This window comes from Penicillium brevicompactum, assembly GCF_028827555.1.
Source record: "Penicillium brevicompactum strain IBT 35665 chromosome Unknown utg000006l_segment0_segment0, whole genome shotgun sequence".
Classification (NCBI taxonomy): Eukaryota; Fungi; Ascomycota; class Eurotiomycetes; order Eurotiales; family Aspergillaceae; genus Penicillium; species Penicillium brevicompactum.
The window spans coordinates 6,509,883-6,533,464 of record NW_026623209.1 but is presented as its reverse complement, the minus strand read 5'-3'; the positions used below and the strand labels follow the sequence as shown (position 1 = coordinate 6,533,464).

General features: G+C 51.9%; 11 protein-coding genes across 11 annotated transcripts; 6 read left to right on the top strand and 5 right to left on the bottom strand.

Annotated features, from left to right (window-relative positions):
• Positions 1-369: 369 nt before the first annotated feature.
• N7506_010701 (M28 family metallopeptidase) lies at positions 370-3,209 on the top strand (the record flags this gene model as incomplete). Its single annotated transcript, XM_056959994.1, has 3 exons — positions 370-872; positions 931-2,971; positions 3,027-3,209. 3 exons carry the CDS (start codon positions 370-372, stop codon positions 3,207-3,209), a joined length of 2,727 nt encoding a protein of 908 aa, XP_056809384.1.
• Positions 3,210-3,600: 391 nt separating this feature from the next.
• On the bottom strand, positions 3,601-5,632 carry N7506_010700 (uncharacterized protein; the record flags this gene model as incomplete). Its single annotated transcript, XM_056959993.1, has 4 exons — positions 3,601-3,963; positions 4,010-4,298; positions 4,355-5,428; positions 5,487-5,632. The coding sequence occupies 4 exons, from the start codon at positions 5,630-5,632 to the stop codon at positions 3,601-3,603; spliced, it is 1,872 nt and encodes a 623-aa protein (XP_056809383.1).
• A 19-nt stretch (positions 5,633-5,651) lies between these two features.
• Positions 5,652-7,526, top strand: N7506_010699 (alpha-keto acid decarboxylase family protein; the record flags this gene model as incomplete). Its single annotated transcript, XM_056959992.1, has 1 exon — positions 5,652-7,526. The coding sequence occupies one exon, from the start codon at positions 5,652-5,654 to the stop codon at positions 7,524-7,526; it is 1,875 nt and encodes a 624-aa protein (XP_056809382.1).
• Positions 7,527-7,780: 254 nt separating this feature from the next.
• N7506_010698 (DUF1765 domain-containing protein) lies at positions 7,781-11,137 on the bottom strand (the record flags this gene model as incomplete). Its single annotated transcript, XM_056959991.1, has 2 exons — positions 7,781-10,310; positions 10,359-11,137. The coding sequence occupies 2 exons, from the start codon at positions 11,135-11,137 to the stop codon at positions 7,781-7,783; spliced, it is 3,309 nt and encodes a 1,102-aa protein (XP_056809381.1).
• Positions 11,138-13,396: 2,259 nt separating this feature from the next.
• N7506_010697 (ATP synthase subunit H) lies at positions 13,397-13,923 on the bottom strand (the record flags this gene model as incomplete). Its single annotated transcript, XM_056959990.1, has 3 exons — positions 13,397-13,662; positions 13,761-13,839; positions 13,897-13,923. 3 exons carry the CDS (start codon positions 13,921-13,923, stop codon positions 13,397-13,399), a joined length of 372 nt encoding a protein of 123 aa, XP_056809380.1.
• Positions 13,924-14,932: 1,009 nt separating this feature from the next.
• Positions 14,933-15,286, bottom strand: N7506_010696 (uncharacterized protein; the record flags this gene model as incomplete). Its single annotated transcript, XM_056959989.1, has 2 exons — positions 14,933-14,987; positions 15,078-15,286. 2 exons carry the CDS (start codon positions 15,284-15,286, stop codon positions 14,933-14,935), a joined length of 264 nt encoding a protein of 87 aa, XP_056809379.1.
• A 1-nt stretch (position 15,287) lies between these two features.
• N7506_010695 (transcription factor SUA7) lies at positions 15,288-16,340 on the top strand (the record flags this gene model as incomplete). Its single annotated transcript, XM_056959988.1, has 1 exon — positions 15,288-16,340. One exon carries the CDS (start codon positions 15,288-15,290, stop codon positions 16,338-16,340), a length of 1,053 nt encoding a protein of 350 aa, XP_056809378.1.
• A 2,064-nt stretch (positions 16,341-18,404) lies between these two features.
• N7506_010694 (uncharacterized protein) lies at positions 18,405-19,001 on the top strand (the record flags this gene model as incomplete). Its single annotated transcript, XM_056959987.1, has 1 exon — positions 18,405-19,001. One exon carries the CDS (start codon positions 18,405-18,407, stop codon positions 18,999-19,001), a length of 597 nt encoding a protein of 198 aa, XP_056809377.1.
• A 132-nt stretch (positions 19,002-19,133) lies between these two features.
• On the top strand, positions 19,134-19,691 carry N7506_010693 (uncharacterized protein; the record flags this gene model as incomplete). The annotated part of the gene is made up of 1 exon (XM_056959986.1): positions 19,134-19,691. The coding sequence occupies one exon, from the start codon at positions 19,134-19,136 to the stop codon at positions 19,689-19,691; it is 558 nt and encodes a 185-aa protein (XP_056809376.1).
• A 407-nt stretch (positions 19,692-20,098) lies between these two features.
• On the top strand, positions 20,099-20,440 carry N7506_010692 (serine-rich protein; the record flags this gene model as incomplete). The annotated part of the gene is made up of 1 exon (XM_056959985.1): positions 20,099-20,440. One exon carries the CDS (start codon positions 20,099-20,101, stop codon positions 20,438-20,440), a length of 342 nt encoding a protein of 113 aa, XP_056809375.1.
• Positions 20,441-20,749: 309 nt separating this feature from the next.
• Positions 20,750-23,454, bottom strand: N7506_010691 (uncharacterized protein; the record flags this gene model as incomplete). The annotated part of the gene is made up of 4 exons (XM_056959984.1): positions 20,750-22,261; positions 22,316-22,720; positions 22,775-23,169; positions 23,277-23,454. 4 exons carry the CDS (start codon positions 23,452-23,454, stop codon positions 20,750-20,752), a joined length of 2,490 nt encoding a protein of 829 aa, XP_056809374.1.
• Positions 23,455-23,582: the final 128 nt, after the last annotated feature.

Below are 23,582 nucleotides of genomic sequence, written 5' to 3'. Positions count from 1 at the left end.
ATACAAACTGCAAGTATACCAATAGATTGTGCATTACTTACTCCGTACTCCGTACTCACATATGATATATGTTGTGTTCCAAGGTTATCATCTGTTTTCATTTTATTTGCTTTTCTCCCCTTCGAAGCCCTGTACGGAGTAGATCACATACCGTGTATCTCTGAGGGTCCGGACCTACGACATAATGAAGCAGCGGCCCCGGTCTTATTGGACGACCCATTATTCCTGAGATGTCTAAGTAGTTCCTAAAGTGCAATGAACTTGAAGAATATCCTAGATATATCCTAGATATATCCATCCTGGTTCATCCTGGAAGCAATATTCTCCAAGTGTCGTTCAATGAGAATGCCAATGCCAATGCCAATGCCAATGCTGCGTAATGAAGTTGCCGAGACGTGGGTCGTCCGGGGGGGCGTGTCTGCCTACTCTTCTCTCAACCTCCCTCCCCTGAACACCATCGACTTACCTGGGCACTATCGATGGGGTGTCGGACGCTCATTTGTCACTCCATTAGATCATGATCTACCCGACCCCATCATATCCCTGCTACAGCTCCCCGGAGCCGACTATCCACCATGGGCGACGAGAAGTTTGATTATCAAGCCGTCCCCATCCCCTCTTACGCAGAAGCCACCGGTCAACCCTCCTCCTCTCGATCAGATCTCGGTGATGGAACCGACCTGGAACGGGAGGGTCTCCTCGGTCGCGAGAACCGTCGCGATGCCCCCCCGTGGCTATCAACCTCCCACCGTGGAATCCGCGCGCACCAGTCTCGATGACCTCGAATCTGCCGCCTCCCACTCGGATCGGGGTTCGACCGAAGAGCTACGGAGAGAGCTTGACCAGATGGATGTGGACGATTCAGGCACCTCGTCAGCCAGACGCCCCCCCTTTACGACATCGATTCTCCAAACAACTATCCAGTCTCAGTCGTGCGCTGTCCACCATACAACGTCCCTTCCAACGATACATGCCCCGTTTCCGTTTCACAGTCAACTTGGAGGAGACGAGAGCCCGGTTGAAGGATCAGGGTTGTATCATGCTTTTACGGCTGTTCGCTCTCTTGCTGGTGGTCTCCCTGGTCTATGTGTTCTTTATCGCCGATATCTTCAATCTCAACAGTCGTATGGCCATGGGACAACAATATAGTGCTGCGTCTGTCGAGAACTTCATACAGGGCCATATCAACGAAACCAATATCGCCGAGAACCTGCGCAGAGTGACCAACTATACCCACGTTGCCGGAACCGAGGGCAGCTTTGCGCTATCCCAACTAATCGAGCAAGAGTTCCACAAGGCTGGCTTAGACGAAGTCTCACGGGAGGAGTTCCAGGTCTACCTCAACTATCCACGCCAGGACGGCAGACGAGTGGCTATTATCGACCCACCCAATCTGGCCTGGGAGGCGAAGCTTGAAGAGGACAACGCCAAAGACCTCGTCTTCCACGGACATTCGAAATCCGGCAACGTTACCGGACATTTGGTTTACGCCAACTACGGCTCTCGCGAAGACTTCAAGTTGCTCGCAGACAAGGGCATATCACTCCAAGGCGCGATCGCTTTAGTTCGCTACTACGGGACTGAGTCCGATCGCGCCTTGAAGATCAAGGCCGCCGAATTGGCTGGTGCTGCCGGCTGCATCATCTACTCCGACCCTGCCGAAGATGGATTCGTCAAGGGTCCAGCCTATCCCGAAGGCCGGTACATGCCAAGTGATGGCGTGCAAAGAGGCGGGGTCAGCATGATGTCGCAGGTGGTAGGAGATGTTCTCTCCCCCGGATGGGCATCTACGCCCGGAGAAAAGCACCGCTTATCTCCGCCGGACAGTCTCGGCTTGCCTAAGATCCCCAGTCTTCCCATCGCTTGGCGTGACGCCCAACCACTTTTGCAGAGTCTAAAAGACCATGGCTCCAAGGTACCCAAGGAGTGGGTGGGTGGTGTGCCCAAAGTGGATTGGTGGACTGGTGACCAAAATTCCCCAGTCGTTCACCTGATGAACCTGCAGGATGAAGTAGAACGGCAGCCAATCTACAATATACATGCTAAAATCATTGGAATGGATGAGCGCGACAAGAAAATCATTGTCGGCAACCATCGCGACTCATGGTGCATGGGCAGCGTTGACCCTGGGAGTGGCACCGCTACGTTCCTGGAGGTAGTACGTGCCTTTGGCGAGTTGCTCACTTATGGTTGGCGGCCGATCCGCACCATCGAGTTTGTTAGCTGGGACGCCGAAGAGTACAACCTGATTGGCTCAACAGAGCATGTCGAGAAGGAGATTGAAGACCTCCGAGCGAATGCATACGCCTATCTCAACGTTGATGTAGGCGTGGCCGGGCCTGACTTCCGAGTATCGGCGTCGCCTGTCTTTGAGCGCACTGTGATGCAGATCCTGGGCCGTCTCTCAGACCCCTATTCGAATGCCACCTTGAAGGATCTTTGGGAGAAAAAGGGCTCAAAGATCACTCCTCTTGGCGCTGGAAGCGACTATGTCGCATTTCAGGATATCGCCGGCACCTCGAGCATTGATTTTGGATTCGAGGGCGAGCCTTACCCATACCACAGCTGCTACGAGTCTTATGACTGGATGGTCAAGAATGTCGACCCTGACTTCCAGTACCACAAGATTCTGGCTCAATTCTGGGGGCTTCTTCTGCTTGATCTCTCGGAAAATCTCATGCTACCGTTTGATATGGAAGCTTACGGTAGCTCTGTTGACGGATGGGTCAAAGACTTGGATACGTATGTCAAGTCCAAGAATGCCAAGGTGGACTTGCAGCCCATGTTTAATGCCTCGGCGGAACTGAAGGCCAACACCGTTCAATTCCAGTCATGGAACAATATCTGGCATGACACTGTGTGGGGAATGGGAGGTTATGAGAGCAATGTCATGGCCGTTCAACGAGTCAATCACAATGCTCGAATGGCCGCATTTGACACCAACCTACTAGACTTGGCAGAAGGCGGAGGTGTAAGTTCAAGTGCCCCGATCAACCATCAACTTCAGCTGACATTTTCTTCGCTAGATTCCCAACCGCACACAATTCCGACACGTCATATTTGGTCCAGAGTTGTGGTCCGGCTACGATGCCGCGCTCTTCCCTGCTATCCGAGATAGCATCGACACAGGAGATTGGAAGCTGGCCCAGCACTGGATCGACCGGGTCGCCGAAATCATCCGACATGCCAGCGATAAACTTCTTCACTAATGTATTCTAGCCTCCAGCGATTTTCCTTCTTGTCGTCTCAGCCATGGCCTTTCTGCCTGGATTTCTTTGTCACGTTCTGCACGAGCACTGTACATACAACCCGATCCCTTTTGCATCGGGAATTTTTCGCATTCTGGGGACTGCCCATTATATACCAACTCCGCATGTCTGGGGCTCACGGGGCCTGGTGGATTTGAACTCCATCAGAAAGGATGGTGCCGCTTTTGAGTGTATTTATTCATTGCATCGTCCCCAGCATCCGGCGTTTATGGAGATATCACATGTCGTATTTAGTCTTCAAGAAGCCCGAGCTACCGAATGCGGTTTGCTCAATTCTTTACACCCTCATACACCCCCAAACTAAGCGAGCGCTGTAGTAATAATCTAGAACTCAAACTGGAGGTAAAGAAGGCTCGATAGCCAATAGAGAAGGGTGATCGGCCAGACTCTGCCAGAAGCCAGCCTCAAAATCCCACAAATCCTGGCTCAAAAGCGCAGCCCACTCATCCTCCTGCCCAAGCGGTTCGACCGGCGCATCCGAGCGTGTAGTATCGAGGAATCGCTGGATGGTCCTCGTTGCCTTGGAAAGCAAGGCATAGTTCGGATCTCCAGCCCGAACAATGGTCCCAATCTGAACCTCTGCGACAAAAACGCTAAGATCCTGCAATGAGCGTGTCCGGTGGGCTCGGGGCATATGATGTTTGAGCATCGCGAGAAGCATCATCCCCGCGGCGGGAAGACCGTAGTATGCGACCTGTCTGGTTAGCAGATACTGGAAGACTGCAACGCTTGCGACTTACCTTCCAGATAAGACCAGTGCCGGAATTAGTCAGTTGATCACGCAGCAGGATAATCTCCACCACAAGCGTGAGCATCTGGCCCGCTGTTTCAATGATGGGAAGATCGGGCTCGGTTGGAGATCTGAGGAGCAAAAGACGAAGCAGGAAGAGGACGTGGAGATGGTGCAGCCGGACGCCGGCTACAAAGTCCCGCTCGAAGGGACCTTGAACGCATTGCTTGAGACTGCTTTCGAGTCTAAAATGAGATGGCAGAGCCTGCCATTGCGCCTCTGCTTGACTTTGAATCACACTGTCATGTTGTCAGCAGGTTGTGAGTGAGTGGTCAGAACGCCTTTCGGGCATTACCTTGCTCGCTGAGCACAAGACGGGTCATGTTTATCCTGAAGAAGCTCCCAGATTTCCTCCTTCAGGGAAGCGCATAGCGCAGACCAGCGTGTGTCAGCTCTGTATCCCGCTTCTGCGTCTGGGGTCCACTCGGAACCCTGGGCGTCGCGACAGGCGGGAATCTGGAAATGGCAGAAGCGTTTATTCATTCGCGGCGGCCGCCCGAGGAATATCGCTATGTTCTTGTCTGCAGAATAGATGCGTGCGAAAGCCGTTTTCCGAAGTTCCTTGAGGAAAGTTGGTATTCCGAGTTTCGTTTCGATGTTTTCATGATACCCCAGGGCGAAAGTGGAGGATATTGCATCTCCTAGCTTGCGCCAAGAGTGGTAGCTCTGGTCGCCGTCGACATAGGAGTGGACGATAAAATTCTCATATTGCATTATTAGTTGGAGGTCATTGAGACAATCTAAAGAGAGGGAGATCTCGAGGGCGAAGTCACATAGTTTTGTACACAGTCTTCGGAGTGTGTACTGCTGTTGTTCAGTAGTGTATAGAGCGGGAAAGAATGAAATATCAATCGTCGCACGAGTGACCGCAGCGAAGAAGATTCCCAAGGTCTCCCATCGGGAGTTGTGGTCTAAGAACTGAGCCGAGAATCCGCCCAGATCGGAAGAATCATTAAAATGCAATGGCTGGGCTGAGTTATGCAAGAGACGTCTTGCATAGACCAAATGCCAGTTCTCGTCATGATAAGTAAACAGTTGACTGACACTTCGGGTGCATTGATTCACAAAGGGCTCAGCCAGCGCGAGATTCGCACCCTTTGCCAACCAGAAGGTGACCAAGTCTTTCATGGCGGAAAGTTCATATTTTGTCAAGAGATGTTTCAGGATATCGGCCCCTTGAAGAACGAGGTGGTTATCACCAAACAAATCTGAGTGCAGAGCTTCTGGGATGGCTTGGTGACCCCCTTGGTCTCCATCCGGAGTGATATGCTTGAATATAGCAGCATGGCTCGACGATCCCAGGTACCCCGGATTGGGGTACGGGTTGCGCCTGGGATTGAATGACGAAGATTCATCCGGGGAGCCCAAACTAAATCATGTATGTGAGTCAAGAGGATATAGCCCAGGTGAGTGAGTATTGGACTGACCTCTGCTTCTCTCGCTTTCGCTTGAAAGGAGTGGTTCTGTAGATGCAGATCCCCTGGTTGGTGCTGCATCGGGTGCACACCGGCAATTTGTGATCGCATGCCAGTTTGGCCTTTCTGCAGGCTTCACAGGCGGCCAGGCGCGACATTGTCGGACAATAGTCCACGATGGAGGAGATGAAGTTCGGGTACCGGCGTAACCGGAGTAAACGGGGTAATCGGAGAGTCGGCGAAGTCGGCGATATCGATAAGAACTGCGGGGAGGTGGAAGTATATAAACAGAACCCCTACCCTTTCACTCTTGCCTTTCACTTCTTTCACCTCAACATCAGCATGACAGATATCAAACTTGCAGATTACCTCTTTACCCGGCTTCGCCAACTGGGAGTGGACTCCATGTTTGGCGTGCCCGGTGATTACAACCTTCGCCTCCTCGATTTCGTCACCCCCGCCGGCCTCCATTGGGTAGGCAACTGCAACGAGCTCAATGCAGCTTATGCAGCTGATGGATATGGCCGTATAAAAGGCTTGGCTGCTTTGATCACTACCTATGGAGTCGGTGAACTCTCCGCCCTGAATGGCATTGCCGGGGCCTACGCTGAAAACACTCCCGTCGTGCACATCGTCGGGACACCTCCGCGCCCACTCCAGGCTGCGCGCACATTCATGCACCACACTTTCTCAGATGGAGACTACCGTCGCTTCGCCAACATGTCAACTCACATTACAGCCGCTCAAACTAGGCTGACTGATGCTGCTACTGCACCGGAGCGAATCGACTATATCCTGCAACAGGCACTGATTCACAGTCGCCCAGTTTACTTGGAGCTTCCGGATGACATGCCTGACGTGAATGTGTCAGCTGCCAATTTGGAAAGAAAGATCGAAATCCCCAAACCTCCCAGCTCGGCTCAAGAGCCCCAAGTCCTAGCTCAGATCCTGGAGCGTATCTACAGCGCTCAGCGGCCTTTCATTCTCGTGGATGGAGAAAGCACGGCTCTCGGAATTGTTGAACAACTTGACACTTTGATCAAAGCAACTGGCTGGCCGACATGGACTACTGTGTATGGAAAGGGTCTTGTCAACGAGCAACTTCCCAATGCCCATGGATTGTACGGCGGAGCCTTCGGCGACAAGCCGGCACAGACATATTTCGAAGAGGCAGACTTGGTCCTCACATTTGGGCCTCACAACAGTGACACAAACAGCTACTTCTTCACAACAATCGCCAAACCAGAAGCGGCAATCACTTTCTCCGGCACAACAGTCAAGATCAACAACGATACCTTCTACGACATGTCTGCGCGTAGCATTCTCTCAAATCTTCTCCGGGACCTTGACTCTACACGCCTCGTCAAGGCATCTGCACCACCCAAATCAGAACTCTCCGTGGCCAACATCCAAGACACCGATCCGCTCGCACAAACCAACTTCTACCCCCTGGTGAATCCCCTCTTCCGAGATGGCGACATCATCCTCACAGAGACCGGTACCGCCGCACATGGAGGTCGCAACTTCAAGCTTCCCGCTGGCTCACGGCTCTTTGGTGCAGTGACCTGGCTCTCCATCGGCTTCATGCTCCCCGCAACACTGGGCGCAGCCTTAGCACAGCGCGATTCAAACAAGAATACATCATCAAAGAGTCAGACGATCCTCTTCATCGGCGACGGGAGTCTCCAAATGACGGCGCAGGAGATCAGCGTGATGATTCGCGAGAAGTTGAACATTATAATCTTCATCATTAATAACGACGGATACACGATCGAGCGGGTGATCCATGGGCGTAAAGAGAAGTACAACGATGTGCCCTTTTGGCGACACGCACAAGCTCTCAGTTATTTCGGAGCTGACGAGGAGCATGTGGCTAAGAATACATTCACCGCACGAACGTGTGGTGAGTTACAGGAGGTGCTTGGGAACGAGAATATCATCAATGGAAGCGGGGTCAGACTTGTGGAGGTCTTCATGGGACGAGAAGATGTACAGGGGGCACTGCTGTATCTATTGAACAAACAGCTTGCACAGGAAGCCGAACAGAAGTGAAATACTGGAAAGATAGAAATAGATCTACTCCATGGCAATTTGGGAAGCAGTGAAATGAATATATTTCGAGTCGAATGTATTATTGTAGTACGTAGTACTCGCCAAGGAAAGCTATTCAACGCCGAGTCCTATGCTCCAGATTCCAGATCCGTGATGCTGAAGAAGATAAGAAGATAATGAAAAAAAGGGGGGACCGAAACATTGTGTAAAGCAGACATCTGTAACGCACGCGTCTATCACTGTCGGAGAAGTAATTATTTGCGGAAACTTTCAACACCCAGAGTAGGTGTTTCGACCATGCGGTCAGTGGGGACGCCTTCGTCACGACGGCGAGCAAAGAAGCTATCGCATTCGGAGACAATGTGCGCCCACTCAGCCAGTGCCCGGCCCGCGTACTTGCTAGGCACGAGATGGTCGTGGGAAGGTTGGGAGGGTATTTCGGGGAGAGGTGAGTTCTTGGTGGTGGGAGTTCTCGGCCAGTCCGCAGTGGCTTGAGTAGGGGTATTCTGATCTGAGACATGGTCGTCCTTTTCACTCTCAATATCTGATGAGGCAGGGTTTTCGGAAGCCGTGTCGTAGTCCGATTTGTCAGGAGAGCGGCGGTGTTCGACATGCAATTGAGATGCAACGGGGAGACAAGGGGTGAAGAGACGTTTGTTTTTGGTGGGCCACTGTGGGCGATCCATCCATTCCAGGGAGAATTTGAAGAAGAAAGGTTGGTGGGGTGTTTTGGGGCGGACGAGCTCGTCTGCGCTGGTACTTGGGGTCTGCTCGTGCTCATCCAGACATTTGTTGTCAGGCGTCACTGTTGAGTCGGTGTCTTTATCAGAGTCATCGGAACTGCTATTCTTGGTACCGTCAGCCGGACGCGAGCCGGAGGAGCTTCCAAACATGGATTTGAAGATCCCCCAGCGTTTCTTGGAAGGCGGACCGTCGGACCCTGCCGAGTCTGCGGAGCCTGCTCGTCGATGCGAGGTAACTTGGTCTGGAGGTGCGGGTGGGATAACGCGGTCGAAGCTGACGAATAAGTTGACGGGGGACAAGTGGTTGTCGCATCGAATGATGATAATCCTTCGGCCAGGCGCAGGGGTACAGGGGGCAGAGGACAAGGGGGCCGTCAAGTCCTCCTCGGCCTTGGATTGGAACCCGATGTAATATTCCCAAACTCGCAGGAGCCGATCTGAGAGGGTCTCATAAACCATAGAGTCCAACGAGGACGGATCGGTGTTGAACCGTCCAACCCTCCAGCACAACAAGCGCTGGAAGTACGCACGCACCATTGGACTCCAGTGATTGAAGTAGTGATAGAATGTCGGTTCGTGCAGCAAGAAATCTAGACAGAGAGAAGCTTTTCTTTCTTCTGTCGCGACCCAGGTACCCCAAATGCAGAAGAGGAACGAGAACACTCGAACCTCAGTGAGCGAGTTGTGACTTTGCATCATTTGTCGACAGACTACTAACCAGAAGTTCCAGTCGAACAGTTCAGTTTCGATTGATTGGCCATAGCGAGTGATGATCGGAATGACTTCCTCGAGGAAATCGCATAGCAAAAAGCATGCATTGTGATCGAATAGCGACGTCTTCTGAGCAGCAGCTTTGATAATAGCACAGAACGATTCAGCGAACAAAAGTCGAGCGCGATTTGGTTCGACAGATGATTCCGATAGTAGATCGCGAAGAAGTATAATCAAACGATTCTCAGCCATCGACCGGTGACTGTTGCTTCCGCTGCGAAGGTGCTGAGAAGAAGCAGAGGCATCCGGCGACTCGATGAAATCATCAAAAGTGATAGCTGCAGTGGAGTGAGGGTTTTCGGTCGCTTGTGGTGTCGATTGCTTGTAAAGAGTGTCCTCCAACACAAGCAATAGCTGCGCATGAACGAGCAACAGGCCTGGGGCCAGTATCCGCTTCGCTTTCTCGGTCTCCGATGGGATATACTCAGAATACAGAATATGGACATATTTCACAAAGACGAAAAACAGGTCCGTGTCACGGCCCGCCCAGCGTGTGATCCACGGACGGTTCCAATTGATGTGAGAGATGTTTAACGGAGTGTCGGGTTTCTGGCGCAAATATCGCAGCAGGGGTGCTTGTGAGTGGAACGCAAGAGGACGAAGAGCCGGTGGGAAGCAAGAAGCAAGGTCCTGGGTTTCTGCGCGCAGATTGCCAGTTCTTTGGTCTGCGGAGTCTGATAAAATGCGTCGGAACGTGGTGGGAGGTGTACACCACAGGCGAACCAGGATGTCAGAAATCCCGGGACAGAAGAAGAAGGCGTAGGCGCAAGCCTTTCCGCAGAACGCGACTAAACTTGCCGGCGCGTGTCTCATGGACATGCGCTCGACCACGAAAGACATCTGAGAGATGAGGTTCTGGGAGAAGATGTTCCGGATGTTATGATGAATGGATTCCACCAGAAAATCCGAGCCAGAGGATGCTGAGCCATCCGATGATTCAGATACCGAAGTGGAGGCATACTTCAACGACTCTGTTGGCCCACTGCCGTGTTGAGCCATGGGGAATGAAATGCGCCATTCCGGCCGTGCCATGATACCCACAATGGCTTCCAGGAAGACCGGCCTGTCGGTCCCAGATATTGACTGGTTGTTCTTGCCATTGAGCATCTCCAGCATCCCGACCCACCATTTATTAAGGATATTGACGCGGCGGTCCAAGTCTTCCGGTCTGAGGTTCTTGCATGATGTGTGGAGGTGATGGCGACTGAGGAAAGGAAGGAGAGACGATCGGATCACGTTGGCCTTGAGGGATATGGACTTGGACTGGAACCTGTGCGGGTCAGTGACTGCAAGGGAGATCGGGGAAATAAGTACCTACTTTTGAAAATCCGCCTCCAGGCCTCGGAAGATTCCCCACAGCTCATCTTTCTTCCGCGGTATCTCGGGGCTGCCGTTCGCATACGCCGCTGCTGTTTCCGCGGCACCCTTAGGCATCGGCGGTAGCACTGGGGTGGAAACCGACAACGAAGCGGTGAACTTCTCGAATGAGGACCGGGGTCTCAGCGAATGGCCTGAGGGACTGTTCGGATTATCCGAGTTCTCTTCGGGGCCCTTTGCGACCACAGCTAGCATTGGTCGGCGCGGGCGCTTGTAGAGAATCGTTCGCCTGCGGGCGGGGGGCTGCTCGTCGTCCGATTTTCGACCGAAGCGCGTTGGAGATTGTGATTCTTGCTGTTTGGACCTTTTGGCGGAAGGGGAGGGGGAGCGAGAGGATGAGCTCCACGGCTTCCTGGCGAGGCTCACGATCCGTCCGGACATTGAACGAGTCTTGGATGGCCGCGCCGCAGGCTCCGGGGCCTTGGTTTCCGGGACATTGGGCTCCGTGTCCTTCAAGTCCTCCGATGACGACAACGTGAAACGTGAGACAGAGACTTTATCCTTGTCCTTGGAGCGCAGAGAGGTCCGACGGAGGATGTCTTTCCCCGCAGCGACGCTCTCCTTGGTTGGAGACTTTGTCTGGGCTGGAACCGCATAGTCGGAGAAGGTGCGGCGGAGGGTGGGTTCTGAGGGTTGGCTGGGGAGATCGGTATAGCTGGCGGCGCGGGACAGTTCGGGGTCGTCTTTGGTGTACGGTGTCTCGGGGGAGGGCGAAGACATTGTCTCTGTTACGAACAGGTCATTTCCCCTTGGAACTCGCTCAGGGACTCCGCGGATGAGAAGAGACCAGCTCTTCAAAATGAGTGCGAGTGGATATCACGCATTTGGAAAGAACAAACAGAAACAGACCAAAGACCAAAGACCAAAGACGCTGGACAAACGGAGGTAAAATAGCAGAGCGAGTTAAGAATATGGCAACGACATCGGTGACGGGTAGATCGTCTATGCAGGAAGCAAATGATCGGCAGTCAAAGTAAATTCCCTGGAGAAAAGAGAAAGTGAGGGAGAGAGAAGGGGTCCAAGGTTCTTAATAATCTCTATACTAATACTAGTTATGACTGTCCAAGGTCTGTTTCTAGGGCTATATACTCTCCGTACTCCCCTTGTCTTAAATTTCGCCTATCTATTTCCTGACTGTTTCCCAAAGGTTCCTAATGGTCAAAGTACTGCCGTACTCCATATCTGACTGAGAGAGATTAGGAGGCCCTGGAGATTAGGGAGCTCGATCCTCCTTATAGCGGGTTTCCTTTAGAGTGAGACAGGAATGATTTTTCATACTCCACTCTTCTACCAGGCAACACTCTCTTGATACTATTCTCTACACAATCCCTCGACCTTGGACATCTTGTATAGTGTATAGTGTATGGGGCGTACGGACTAGGGATTGGATCGGCCCAGGTGGCTAAGTATCGCCAGTTCCGTCATCTTCAGCCCCAGCGGCAGGGTATATTTAGCGCCCAAATCGTATCGGGAGACAAAACGGGTAGAATTCACCGACTGGGCTACTCTACTCCGTACTCCGTAGTTATCTCTGCAATTCATGTCGTTGGAGTACAGAGTATACGGAACATGGGGAGTACAATACACTAGTTAGTATGTAAATCCACATACACACGTCTTTCCCGCCATTCTTCGCTACGAAACGAGAATGTCGGCTGAGAATGCATCTGATGTCAACCCTAAACGATCTCCCGCATTCCATTGATCATTTTTCCAATTCCATACAGGCTGCCTGATTCCGTTTGCCAAGATTGTGGACCGGTTCTATTCAAACAAATACACAGTTTCAAATTCCTCTGGCAGAGACTGACTCTGGACACTTCCCCTCAATCGGCTCTACTTCTCCGGACATCCCCTCAATCCCCTCGATCCCCTCATCCCCTGGCACATAAATCACATAAATCACATTGCACAAAACCTTGGCCAATGTCCTCATGGTGCCCCCCTACTTGGCAGATCAAGTGAGCAATGGAGTGACGCGATCAGACCATCGAGGGCAATAATATCCCGAGGTCGGTATAGTTCGGTTTACGGCGGTCTTGATCCTTGACCTTGAACCCGATCTAGGGATGCCGTTTCCTACCGCTAACCCGTCTGATAGGTTTGAGACGAAAACCTTAGAAACAAAGAACCTTGGGATTAGATATATCATATCGCCGACAGTGTGTGATCTTCGCAGGGTCTGTTCGTTGCAGATTGATCTGTCTGTTGCAGCCCTGGAGCGGGCCTGATCACTAGTACACCAGTTACCAGCAATAGTCAGATATACTTCAATATACTCCGCACTAGCTCCGTAGGTAAACAATCCTGGTGGAAGCGCTACTCTGGCTTGGCAGTGAACGTTCAAACCCGTGTCTCTTAGCATGGATGTCATGCTAAATTCATGGAACCTCCCGGAGTAGATTGGCACCAGTGTCGTGGCTGCAATACTCCATATATGGTTGGTCCCTTGGTACATTTATTTCTCCGATGAACCTTGGAATAATGTATTGATACGTACTTCCAACTCCGTACATAGGAAGGAAATCAACATCCATGGATGCTTTCTACATCTCGAGTCTATCTCCTGACCTAGATCCATTCAAGTTGCTATCCATGGATGTTGGTCCCTGTTTGCGCATGGTGCTCGCCCTACCGCGAGCCTAGGTGATATTTGACAGACCAAGGTGCTCATTTGCACCGCTCTGGACACTACAGGTAGAAGACTTGACGAGGCCCGTTGCTGGTCTCCGGAAAAACGGGGAATACCGGGTTAGCTACTCCGTTCAGCTTCAAAACGCTTGCACCGACGTAGCGCATCAGAGCCAAACCAATTGCAGTGTGATCGAAAACAAAGTGGAAGAAAGAAGTCTCGACGTTCGAATGTGGTCTAATTTACAAGCTTCAGGACTCGAGAGGCGGCCACAGTGCGTCACAGGCATTTAGAGCCCAATCCTCTCATGTCTCCCCAGACCTTGTGCTGAAAGAAGAAGAAAGCGCTTAGTGGGCGGCGGCGGGAGCCTCCTCATCCTCCTCAAACCAGCTCTCCTCGACGGGGGCGGCCTCACCAGCGGCGGCCTGGCCCTCGACCTCGACCTCCTGGCTCTCGTAGGCGGACAATTCGCTGGCAAGGTTGGCCTCCTCGGGGGACTTGGGGGCGGCAGGGGCGGCGAACTTCTGGACGTGCTCATCGGCATCACCGGCCTTGAGGGGAGTGGGCTTGTAGGCCTTGAGCTCGCGGAGGTAAAGGTCCTGGACGGGGTCGGCTGCGGGTGGAGAGTTAGCGCACCGTGCACTGGAGAGGGCGGATTGAATGTTGCAGCGAAAAAGCAGTGCGAGCAGCAATCCTGTAGTCAATACATACCCTGGCGGACGGCGGAGGTCAGGAAGGTGCGGCGAGCGACCGAGACCTGCTGCCGAGAGGCACGGGAGAAGAGGGCGCGCTGGGTTTCACGTTAGTTGCGGTCGAATGAAGGCGAATGAATCTCAGCAGAACTCACCGAGGCCCGGAGAGATTGAGACATCATCTTGATTAGGGGGTGTAGTTGGGAGATGAGGGGTGTTTCTCAACAGGATAGATCTGATCCGTCTTTCCGTGAAGTTGGAGGTTGAGACGACTTCTGTTCGGAAAGGTTTCTTGGCGGATGACTCAGCATCCGGGTGGTGCTCGTCCCGAATGAGGCATCGTGGGTGCATTTCACCACTGATTTTAGATCGCTCTTGTATACTTGTACGCCAGTGAATATACGGAGCATGGGATGCAAGTTTACATCTCGCTCAGATCGAACATCAAAACTGGTCACGGAGTTGAGCAAGGTACATTCGAAAAGATGGTTCGCGACATAATGCACCAACATCATCCATATGGCATAGTAGAGACATGCTGAATAACCTTTCCGAGTTCTTGTGTGCACAATGAGGTACAATGGCTCAGAAGCACCAATTCATTTCCCTATTCATCGGCGTGGATGAATACTGACTTTTGTTTGTTTGAAACCGTGGAAAGCTTTTGTATACTTCACCGTCCAATCAGATTTCCGCCAGATCACGTGACGAACTGACATCGCCCAATCTGACCGCGGCGCAAGCATCCCGTGGACTTCATAATAGAACTTCGCTTCCCTCCCCGTCTCCCTCTTCTCTCCCCCCGTCTCTGACTTCCTCTGGCTCTCTTCCTCGGCCTGCCCATTATTTCGTGAGAGACCTCTTGCGGAGACCTTGACTGGTTCAACCTGGACAAGCTGAGGCGAGGTTTCTGCTCTACTTTCCCTGGAAAGCGCAGACTGGTGAAGACTCTTCAACGACTGGGGGGTGATACTTCACACCCCGTGGGCCCTCGCCTGTATCAGGTAATACCGTCTTTTTGACAACCTCGATTCCTTGCATTGCGTTTCTTGCAAGTCAGATCACCGGCTTTGTGTCATGGTCGCGACAAAGAAGTTGAGTTGAGCTCGGCTAATTTGACCCAGACAGTCAGATTCAGCAGATCGTAACTCTCCGTTCATCCTCTTCCTGTTCTCCGTCGAGTAGCTCGTCTCACGGGCGCCCCGCTCCCTTTCCATCTGCAGCAATCTTCAAGCTGTATTCTCCCCTGTTCATTCGCTTTTACAAGAAGAACCACAAGTCGCCCAAATCAGCAAAAAAATCCACAAAAGCACGCCGCGATCGTCTTACATCATACCTGAATTTGTCAAAGTACAACGCGATTCCCAGATACAGCTCCAAGTTGAGAACGGTGGTGATACTGGAACCAGAGGTGAAATCGGAATCTCCCCAGACCTCGAAATATCCCTTAAAATCGGAACCGACTTGGAAAACAAGATCACCCTGGGAATTGGACATAGCTTGGGAATCTGCATTCGAATTCGCATACGAACCGAATCCGCACATCATGGCTAGCCCCGCGCTTGCGAAACCGGACCCTACCCCCGCATGGAAGAAAAACCTGTCCGCCCACCTTCTCTGCCCTGAATGCAAGGAAGATCCCCCAAATCTTGAGTTTCCGGACTCCCACGAGACAGTATGCGGCTCTTGCGGTCTTGTCCTTGCGGATCGTGAGATCGACTTGCACTCCGAATGGCGTACTTTCTCTAACGATGACCAAAATAACGATGACCCTTCCCGTGTTGGAGATGCATCAAATCCACTGTTGAACGGAGCACAGTTGGAGACATCCATCGCCAGCGGAGGATCGGGCCGCGCGCGCGACCTTTATCGCGCTCAGAACAAGCAGTCGGGCGAGAAGGCCAACAAACAACTTCTGGCCGCCTACAAGGAGATCGGTGCCCTGTGTGATGGTTTCAACATCCAGAAGACTGTCGCCGACACCGCCAAGTATCTCTTCAAGATGGTTGACGATGCCAAGGCCTTCAAAGGAAAATCGCAGGAAGTGATCATTGCCGGATGTATCTTCATCGCATGCCGCCAGTGCAAGGTCCCGCGCACATTCACTGAGATTTTCGCTGTGACCAAGGTCACCCGCAAAGAAATCGGTCGCATTTACAAGGCTCTGGAGAAGTTCTTCACCACTCAAAATGTCGAACGTCACAATGCCGCCCTGGAGAATGGCGAAACTCACGACTCGGCTGGTGATTACAACGCAACCACTTCCACCAAGCCTAGTGACCTTTGCAACCGTTTCTGCAACCTTCTCGATCTTCCTTTCCAAGTTACCAGCGTCTCCGTTTCACTGTCGGATCGTGTTACTGCCATGGGCGACTTGGCTGGACGATCTCCCCTGTCTATCGTGGCCGCTTGTATCTACATGGCCTCGGCTCTCATGGGCAACGCCAAGTCCGCAAAGGAGATTTCCCTGGTCGCGCACGTCAGCGACGGCACCATTCGTGGCGCATACAAGCAGCTGTACGCCGAGCGTGAACGTCTCATTGATCCTGAATGGATCAAGGGCGGAAAGGGTGACATGGCCAAGCTGCCTGTCAGCTAAAATTGGTCAAGGCTCACTACATTTGGATCCAAGTGAACCCACGATCTGCTGAATTGAAGTGGCGCGCGTCAGCAACCACCGCAAAGAAGAATCGAAGAAAAGAAGAAGAAAAAAAAGAAAAAAAAAAGATGAGAATTTTCTGAGATTGAATGTCCCCAAGGCCGTCAAAATACCCCAACAATGTGCTCATGGGTCTTATTTTCGCTTAGCTTGGATTGAGGTTTTTGATATGTACAGCAAGCTATTACAATTCCAATCAACTACTTGTGAACCATCCAAGCTGCTCAGTAGATCTTTCTTTTGGCCTCCCGAGGTCTTCTGTACCCGTACCACAGCGCCCTGGTGCCATATGGTTAATGCCAGCAGCCTGGCAAATCCACAGCTCAGGTGTTCCTGCTGCCCAGGTGCTAAATAGAAGCCGGATGTACAAAATTGACCCTCACATAGCACCGGAGGCTTATTGGATGCTTCGAGGGGTAAAAGCTCCAGGGCTGTTAAAAGCGGTAGATCTTCAGCTGACTGCCCCCCGGGGCCATGGGCGTAGTTTAGTCACCTACAAATTAGGCCATTCGCTGCTCGTAATTGGGGGATGAAGATAATCAACCTTGAAAGACCCCGGATTCTCAGATTAGCGAGCACCCCAAGGGTATGGAAATAGCCAAAGACCCAATCACCAAGTGGACTCAGCCAAATGTGCTGTTGGGTAATAGCGCACAAGTGTTTGCTTCCGAGCCAAGAACTTATGCAAGCCACACAAGAATGAGGCTGCGGCCGTTTTCGCGGGATTAGAGTGAAAATCGTGGAATATGCTGGAATTGGGCACTATCTTGCGAGTAAGCAGTAGGTTGGCACATCGATTATTTATTTATAGCAAGCCTTGCCTTGAACCGCGTCGGTCAACAAATTCAGAAACCAAAAAAGCGAGAGCCTCATCTAGAATTGCAATGGCCTCCGGACATGTTCAAGTCGAGTCGGCTGGCCACGAGAGCGATAAGCTCATGTACCCAATTGGCAGGCATAAAATGTGGGTAAGATCTCGTCTCCGAGTGTGCATTGGAGCTTTGCAGAGAAGCCAGCTCGAAACCTGAATTTCTTGGAGACCCGGGCATTTTTACCACACGAAAATGCCACGAACAGGTCCATGGCAAGCATGGAGGTACGGAGTAGAGAAAATTCTGGTCGGGTTGACCGATGCTGGGGGTTGGGCTGCTAGATAGGCCAGAAAGCTCGAGCTGAAGGATAACAATTGTAGTGGAGAGCATGTCAGCTTATGCGAAGGCAAACATTCTAGGTCCGTACGGAGTACATTGCACATCGTATTTGTCGACGCAGCTTAGGGTTTGCAGTGGGTTTGCAGTGGGTTGGTGCAGATGATATATGCCATAAACCGAGTCCCAAACGAACGATCAACAGCGAGAATCCGATCTATATACAGCATGTTCAAGACGTCATTTCAAGATGCCAAGCCATATAAAAGCCACAATAGGAAATAATACGAGAGGCGATCTCGCTAATGCGTGAACCGTTTCCGAAATGAGCATAGCGACCACTGCCCTAGCAATTCAAGCCGATAGCTCACTTGTGTTGAATCATTCTCCAATGGACCATCGAATATTTAGTCCCAGCGCAAAATACAAAAAGTGCAACACACTGCAAAACAGTCCAGTCAATCACGATCGTCAGAATATCTCCAGACCCAAAGTGGATCTAGCGCTTGCGCATACTCATCCACTCACCAGATGTCATTGGAAGGGACCACTCGCGTTAGATGTGTCTAGCCCACTATTTTCTTTTTATATACCATTTTCCTCTTTTCTTCGATGTTTAGCCTATTTACAATTATCGACTCAATTGTTCCCCAAACGTTTCATCTCGAAGCGTTTCATACTTCGGGGAAAGTGTCAACATCACACCTTCCGTAAATGGAGAGGTATGTGTTTGTTGCGTTTGGTTTGGCGTTTGGATTTGTAGAGCTCTTGCGTTTCATCACACGCTCTGCCTCCCCGTCTCTCGGCTTCACTCGGCTTCACACTCAGTTTCACCCAGTTTCAGATGGCTTCATCCATGCAGCTAACCAGCTCACAGCCTAGCGTCCGGTCCACTAGCCAGTCTCCTCCATTGACTTTGCCCGGAGAAGATGACATGCGGCCTTATGCAGTAGAACCACCCCGAAGCCCTAGCCATGGCCAGTTTCGGCTACCACATCCACCGGGGATGCCAGCCTGTGTCCCGCCATTACCGCCAGCATGGGAAGGCACGGAGAGAATGAGCGAATGGCTCAAAGCCAAGGCCGAAGAAGATAAGCGCAGACAGGAAGAAGAAAAGACTCGTCAAGCAAACTTGTTGTTGGAACAGCGACGGGTCGAGCAGGCAATCCTCCAAGATTCCCTCCGAGCCGGCGTGCCAGCCCATCTCATCCCGATGATCTTCAACGGCATGCATAAATCCGGTGCAAATCCTCAACTGGCAACAGAGCTACAGAGACAATGGTCAGCCCCAAGAGTCACTGCACCCCAGCAACCGACTCGTCAACCATATCCAACATCTTTGCCTGTGCAGCCAAACCCATTGTATCAACCTCCTCCCCAACCTGGCCCCCAACAGCCGCCACAGATACCAAATGGTGAGTCGTCAATTCAGAAGGCTAATCCGGTGCCCTAGCGAGTGCCGGGATGCTGATTTCAATCAATTGAGGCGTGATCATGTTCTGACGGACGAAATGCAGCATTCGAGAATACTTTTCCTGTAATTTCGTCCTTGAACCAGGCAGCACGCTCTCAAGCCCAGTCCACCATGCCCAGAAGCTCCAAGGACGGTGGAGAAAGGAAGAAGACTGTAGAATATCACTTCTATAACCCGCCGAAGATGAATTCCCCGCACGTCCAGCAACAACAACCTCAACAACCTCAATTCAAACTTCCTCCTCTGCCCCCACCCAAAGTGCAAGCTCGGCCAGAATCCTCGACCAGCAATGATTCTGACACGAAAGTCTACTCGTTTCCGCAAGAAAAGAGCATCTCCAAGCGAAAGAATAAGAAGTCGCACGAGAAATTGCCTCCCCCTCAATCCCGTCCACAGACGCAGGGCCAAGCTGCTGATGCCCACGAAGACCAACCACGCTCTACGCCGATGATCCAGAAAAGCACAGCTTCGGACTTGTCCAATCAACCGGACTCCGATGTCTGGGAAGAGAAGTCCACCCGGGAAGCAATGAACGCGGTCCTCAATGCACTGGATAGACAGCGCGGCACTCGACCTGATCACTCCGCGTTAGCGGCCGCTACAAGCCAGTCAGATGAAACTGAGATTAAAGCGGAGGATTTGGCAGGCCCCCAAACCAAAAGCGATTGACTACGCCATTCGAAACGGGCATCTTGTTGAATTATTGTGTGGCATCTCTGTTTGAGCGTTTGAGCATCTGACTAGCATTTTCCCCATGTTTGCATGAACTGATTCTTTTTCAAGGGCGTATTGAGCGATATTCCAAGATTCGATTCAATTAAAACGTGAAAATAAAGTAACTCACTGCGTACATGGTCAAGCACATCATCCTAGAACGGAGTACGTGTACATAAGTGCTGGGGTACTCCGTAGATGCAAGGAGAAGCTATACTCTTGGCGTGATATCATGACATCGCCACACGTCATTGTAGTTCCAAACTGATCAAACCGGATTCCCCAGCTTCACATAAGAAGAAGAGCAATCCCCGGAATTTGATAATTAATTTAATCAACTCTAAAAACAATCCACAGCCAACATGTCATCCTTCTTGCGCCTTCGGACGATGTCCAAATCCATGCCGCTATCTATGCGTCGCACACCATTACTACGAACCTATGCCACCAAGAACGACGGCAATGACTCCCAAACAACCCACCAACAGGACTCCCCAAATCACCCTATCCCCTCCAACAAGGCCCACCCAACCCTTCGCGACGGCAACCAGTCGCCCCTCGCAGACCAAGATGGGAATCTGAAGGACGATCTGCCGGCAGATGTCAAGAAGCACAACGAGGAGATGGAAGAGCGATATGACAAGCCATACAACCATACCGGTGATCAGGGGGAGACGGAGCCATCATTCAAGTCTAAGAATTAGCGGAGACTTTTGCAAAGACTGTTTATTGCCATGACCTTTGATGCTGGTTCATCATTGACGAGAATTGATTGTATTTCTATTGAGATTCTGTACCTCCTTCTACGCGATAGGGACCTCGGGTCACCCGGGAATTGCCCCGACACAATTTTTATGAAAAGATAAGCCCCAAGGGCCGAAGCCAACAATTCCATCTTAGGGAGCTATTCGCCAATATCCATTGTAAATATATACTAGCCCCTAACGGAAGAGCTATCGTAGTTCCCCAGATGAAGGTGAGTCCTGCGCGTGGTCGCGGACGGGATTGAAAAGCTATGCATCGCCACGATCAAAGCGACTAAGGACCTCGGGCGGGACGGTGGGGATGTACTTGCGCGCCCGTTCACGATTTGTACCACCAAAGCCGGCGCCGTAACTGACAAGCATGTCTGTACTAGTGGGGAGGGAGAAGGGGAGGAAAAGGGTGGGGTCCAAGAAGACACTGTTACCGCCGCCAGGGCGCTCGTCATTCCGGATGGCCACTATACTTGTGGGTCGTGAGGTGGCCTCGCCCGGGGACAGAGCGGGGTCTGGAGAAGAGGCATCTTGGTTCAGTGGGGTTTTGGGTCGATCCGGTTGCTGGGGTTGCTGGGGTCCCGGGCCTGCCTCCGCCTGGGCCTTCTCAATTTGGATCCTCAGCTGTTCCGTGTGAGGCAGTTCAGGGTTGTGCTGCATTTCGATGAGGAATTTCATTGCCTGCTTGGTCAGGCCTTTCTCGCCGACTTCGGGTCGGTACGACTTCACGGCGTGGAGCAGCTGAGCGGGTGTGAGTTGTTGGAGTTGGAGGAGGGTTGTCACTAGGGATTCATGGTCATCGCCGAGTGAGGAGAAACACTGCAGCCATTGGAGAAGTTGGATAACGGGGGCTAGATGTCGGCGGGCAGAGTCGATTGTGGTCTCGCCGGTGCTGTTGGTGGACCCATTTTCATAGTGATCGGGTACACGGTTGTTGGAACGAGCCCAATCCTCTAACGTTGAGACGTTCATACGGATCTGCATTGCTTTGGTGCGCGCGAGGTAGCGTTTTGTGCTCATGATTCGGTTGAAGATCTCAGCGCTGAGCCAGTAAAGAAGCTGGGAGAGGATTTGGGTGGTGATCACGGAGTGGACGTCGTAGAGATCAAGCACAAAGAGGGTCGAGGAGAGTAAAGAGGTGATGTTTCGGGGAGAGATCTGTGCACGACGGCGCGGAGATGGAGGACGGAAGCGCTTCTCGTCAGGTTCGGGATTTTTGCTTTTGTTCTTGCGGAAGAGCTTCCACTCGTTTTGGAACGCGATGTCATCTAGTCCGGGGATGGTTTCATGGTCCAGCATTGCGGCATCCAGGACTTTGTTCATTCGGCGCTCGGCATCACGAATGACAAGGACGAAGATCTCGTTGATCAGCTCCGCCAAATGAAGTTGGAACTCGACGGTAGATTCCACGAGGCCCCCGTCCTTCTTCAGGTAGTGGAGGAGAAGCGTGACATTTGACAGCCAAAAGGCTTGCATCGTCATATCCCATTGATACCGCTCTACGACATCGTTGATCTTTTCCATTGCAGAGGTGAGCAGCGTTGTGAGCAGCTCTGGACTGGCATGGTAATGTGCATATCGCGCACTGAGGAAGAGCAGGTTTGCAGGCACCGGCTTCTGGGAAGGAGACCGTTGCGGTGTCATGTTGGTAATGATGATATCCAAAATTCGCTCGAGCTCATGGTCCTGGAACACAAACATTTGGTCATTCAAACACTTGTCCCAAACAAACTCCTGCTGGTCTTCTTCGAGTTCATCTTCGTCAGATGGCTACATGATACAAGTCAGTCGGTGTCACGCCGGATCATCATATGCCAGTCTCACCTCGAATTTCTCGTCTAGACCCAGGCTCGATAAATCAACCTCTAGATTGATCGCGCTCTCTTCCATCATCATCCGCCGCTTCATTTCACTCTCGGCAAGCTCTTCTTCGAATCGGCCATGTGCCAGCCCGGCGTCATAGAAGTCATCATCGATAGCCCCAGAGCCAAAATTGTAACCATTTTCATGCAGATATTCCGAGATCTCGCTGCCGGGCTGCGCAAAATCGAGGGCCGTACCGCCAGACGATGATTTAATATCCGGGGATGCACCGTGATCGAGTAGAACCTTAGCTATCGTTTTGTGTCGGTTGGTCATAGCCCACATCAAAGCGCTCCATTGATTGCGATCTTGTCGATCCACCATCGCCCCAGCATCGATCAGCGCAGAAACCACCTCTTGATGGCCCTATTACCAGTCAGTCTTCGATAGATAGATAGCAACAGGGATATTTCCACCCACAAAGCAACTGGCATATATTAACGGCACAGTACCCTCCTCGTCGGGCTTATTAACGTCCACGTAAGTCCTCGCTTGACCCTGTACCAGTTTCCGCACGCGGTCCACATCCCCGTTACTAGCAGCCATGTTCAAGCTCTTCTGCAGAATATCGCGCTTTTCGTCATCGGTCAATTTCTCATCGGCGGCGATTGTCTCTTCGTCTGCACTGAGCGAGTCCACCTCCCTGTGGGCAGCCTGGGCAGCTAACATCTCCATGAGTCTGGCATCGCTGTCTTCGAGCTCGCGGCCATAGTGCGTCCGTAACTCGTGTTCGCTATCGTGCGAGTGGTCGTCGAGCGCGAGGTTAAAGGATAACGGTTTGGCGGCGATCGGTGTAGTCAGGAATTGCGATTGACCTATGTCGGATTCAAAAGGTCAGCTCCGAAGGCTATGGCAATAAAGACCGGCTGGGATTCCAGGCACGCGAACATCTACCCAACGCTAAGGAAGAGTTCCGACTCACCCTGCCAAGCATCGTACATTTCCGTTTCCTGCTGGAAGCCCGGAAATGTGCGACGATCGTCTAGCGACTTGGGTAAATCATCTGGTAGCTCCTGTTTCGCTTCGTGGAAGGACGCGGGGCTGTGGTCGCTGTAGTCAGGATCGGAGTCTGAACCCCCGCGCGGTTCGGTCTTGTCCATATTGGCCGAGGGTGTGGCGGGACATCCAAGGTTGGAGTTGGAATAATGAGAGCCCTCTCTAAAGGTGTGGTGAGGGTACCCTCCGTGGATGGTTGTTGTCGGGAGTTGAGATGAGTTTGGCGTTCCGT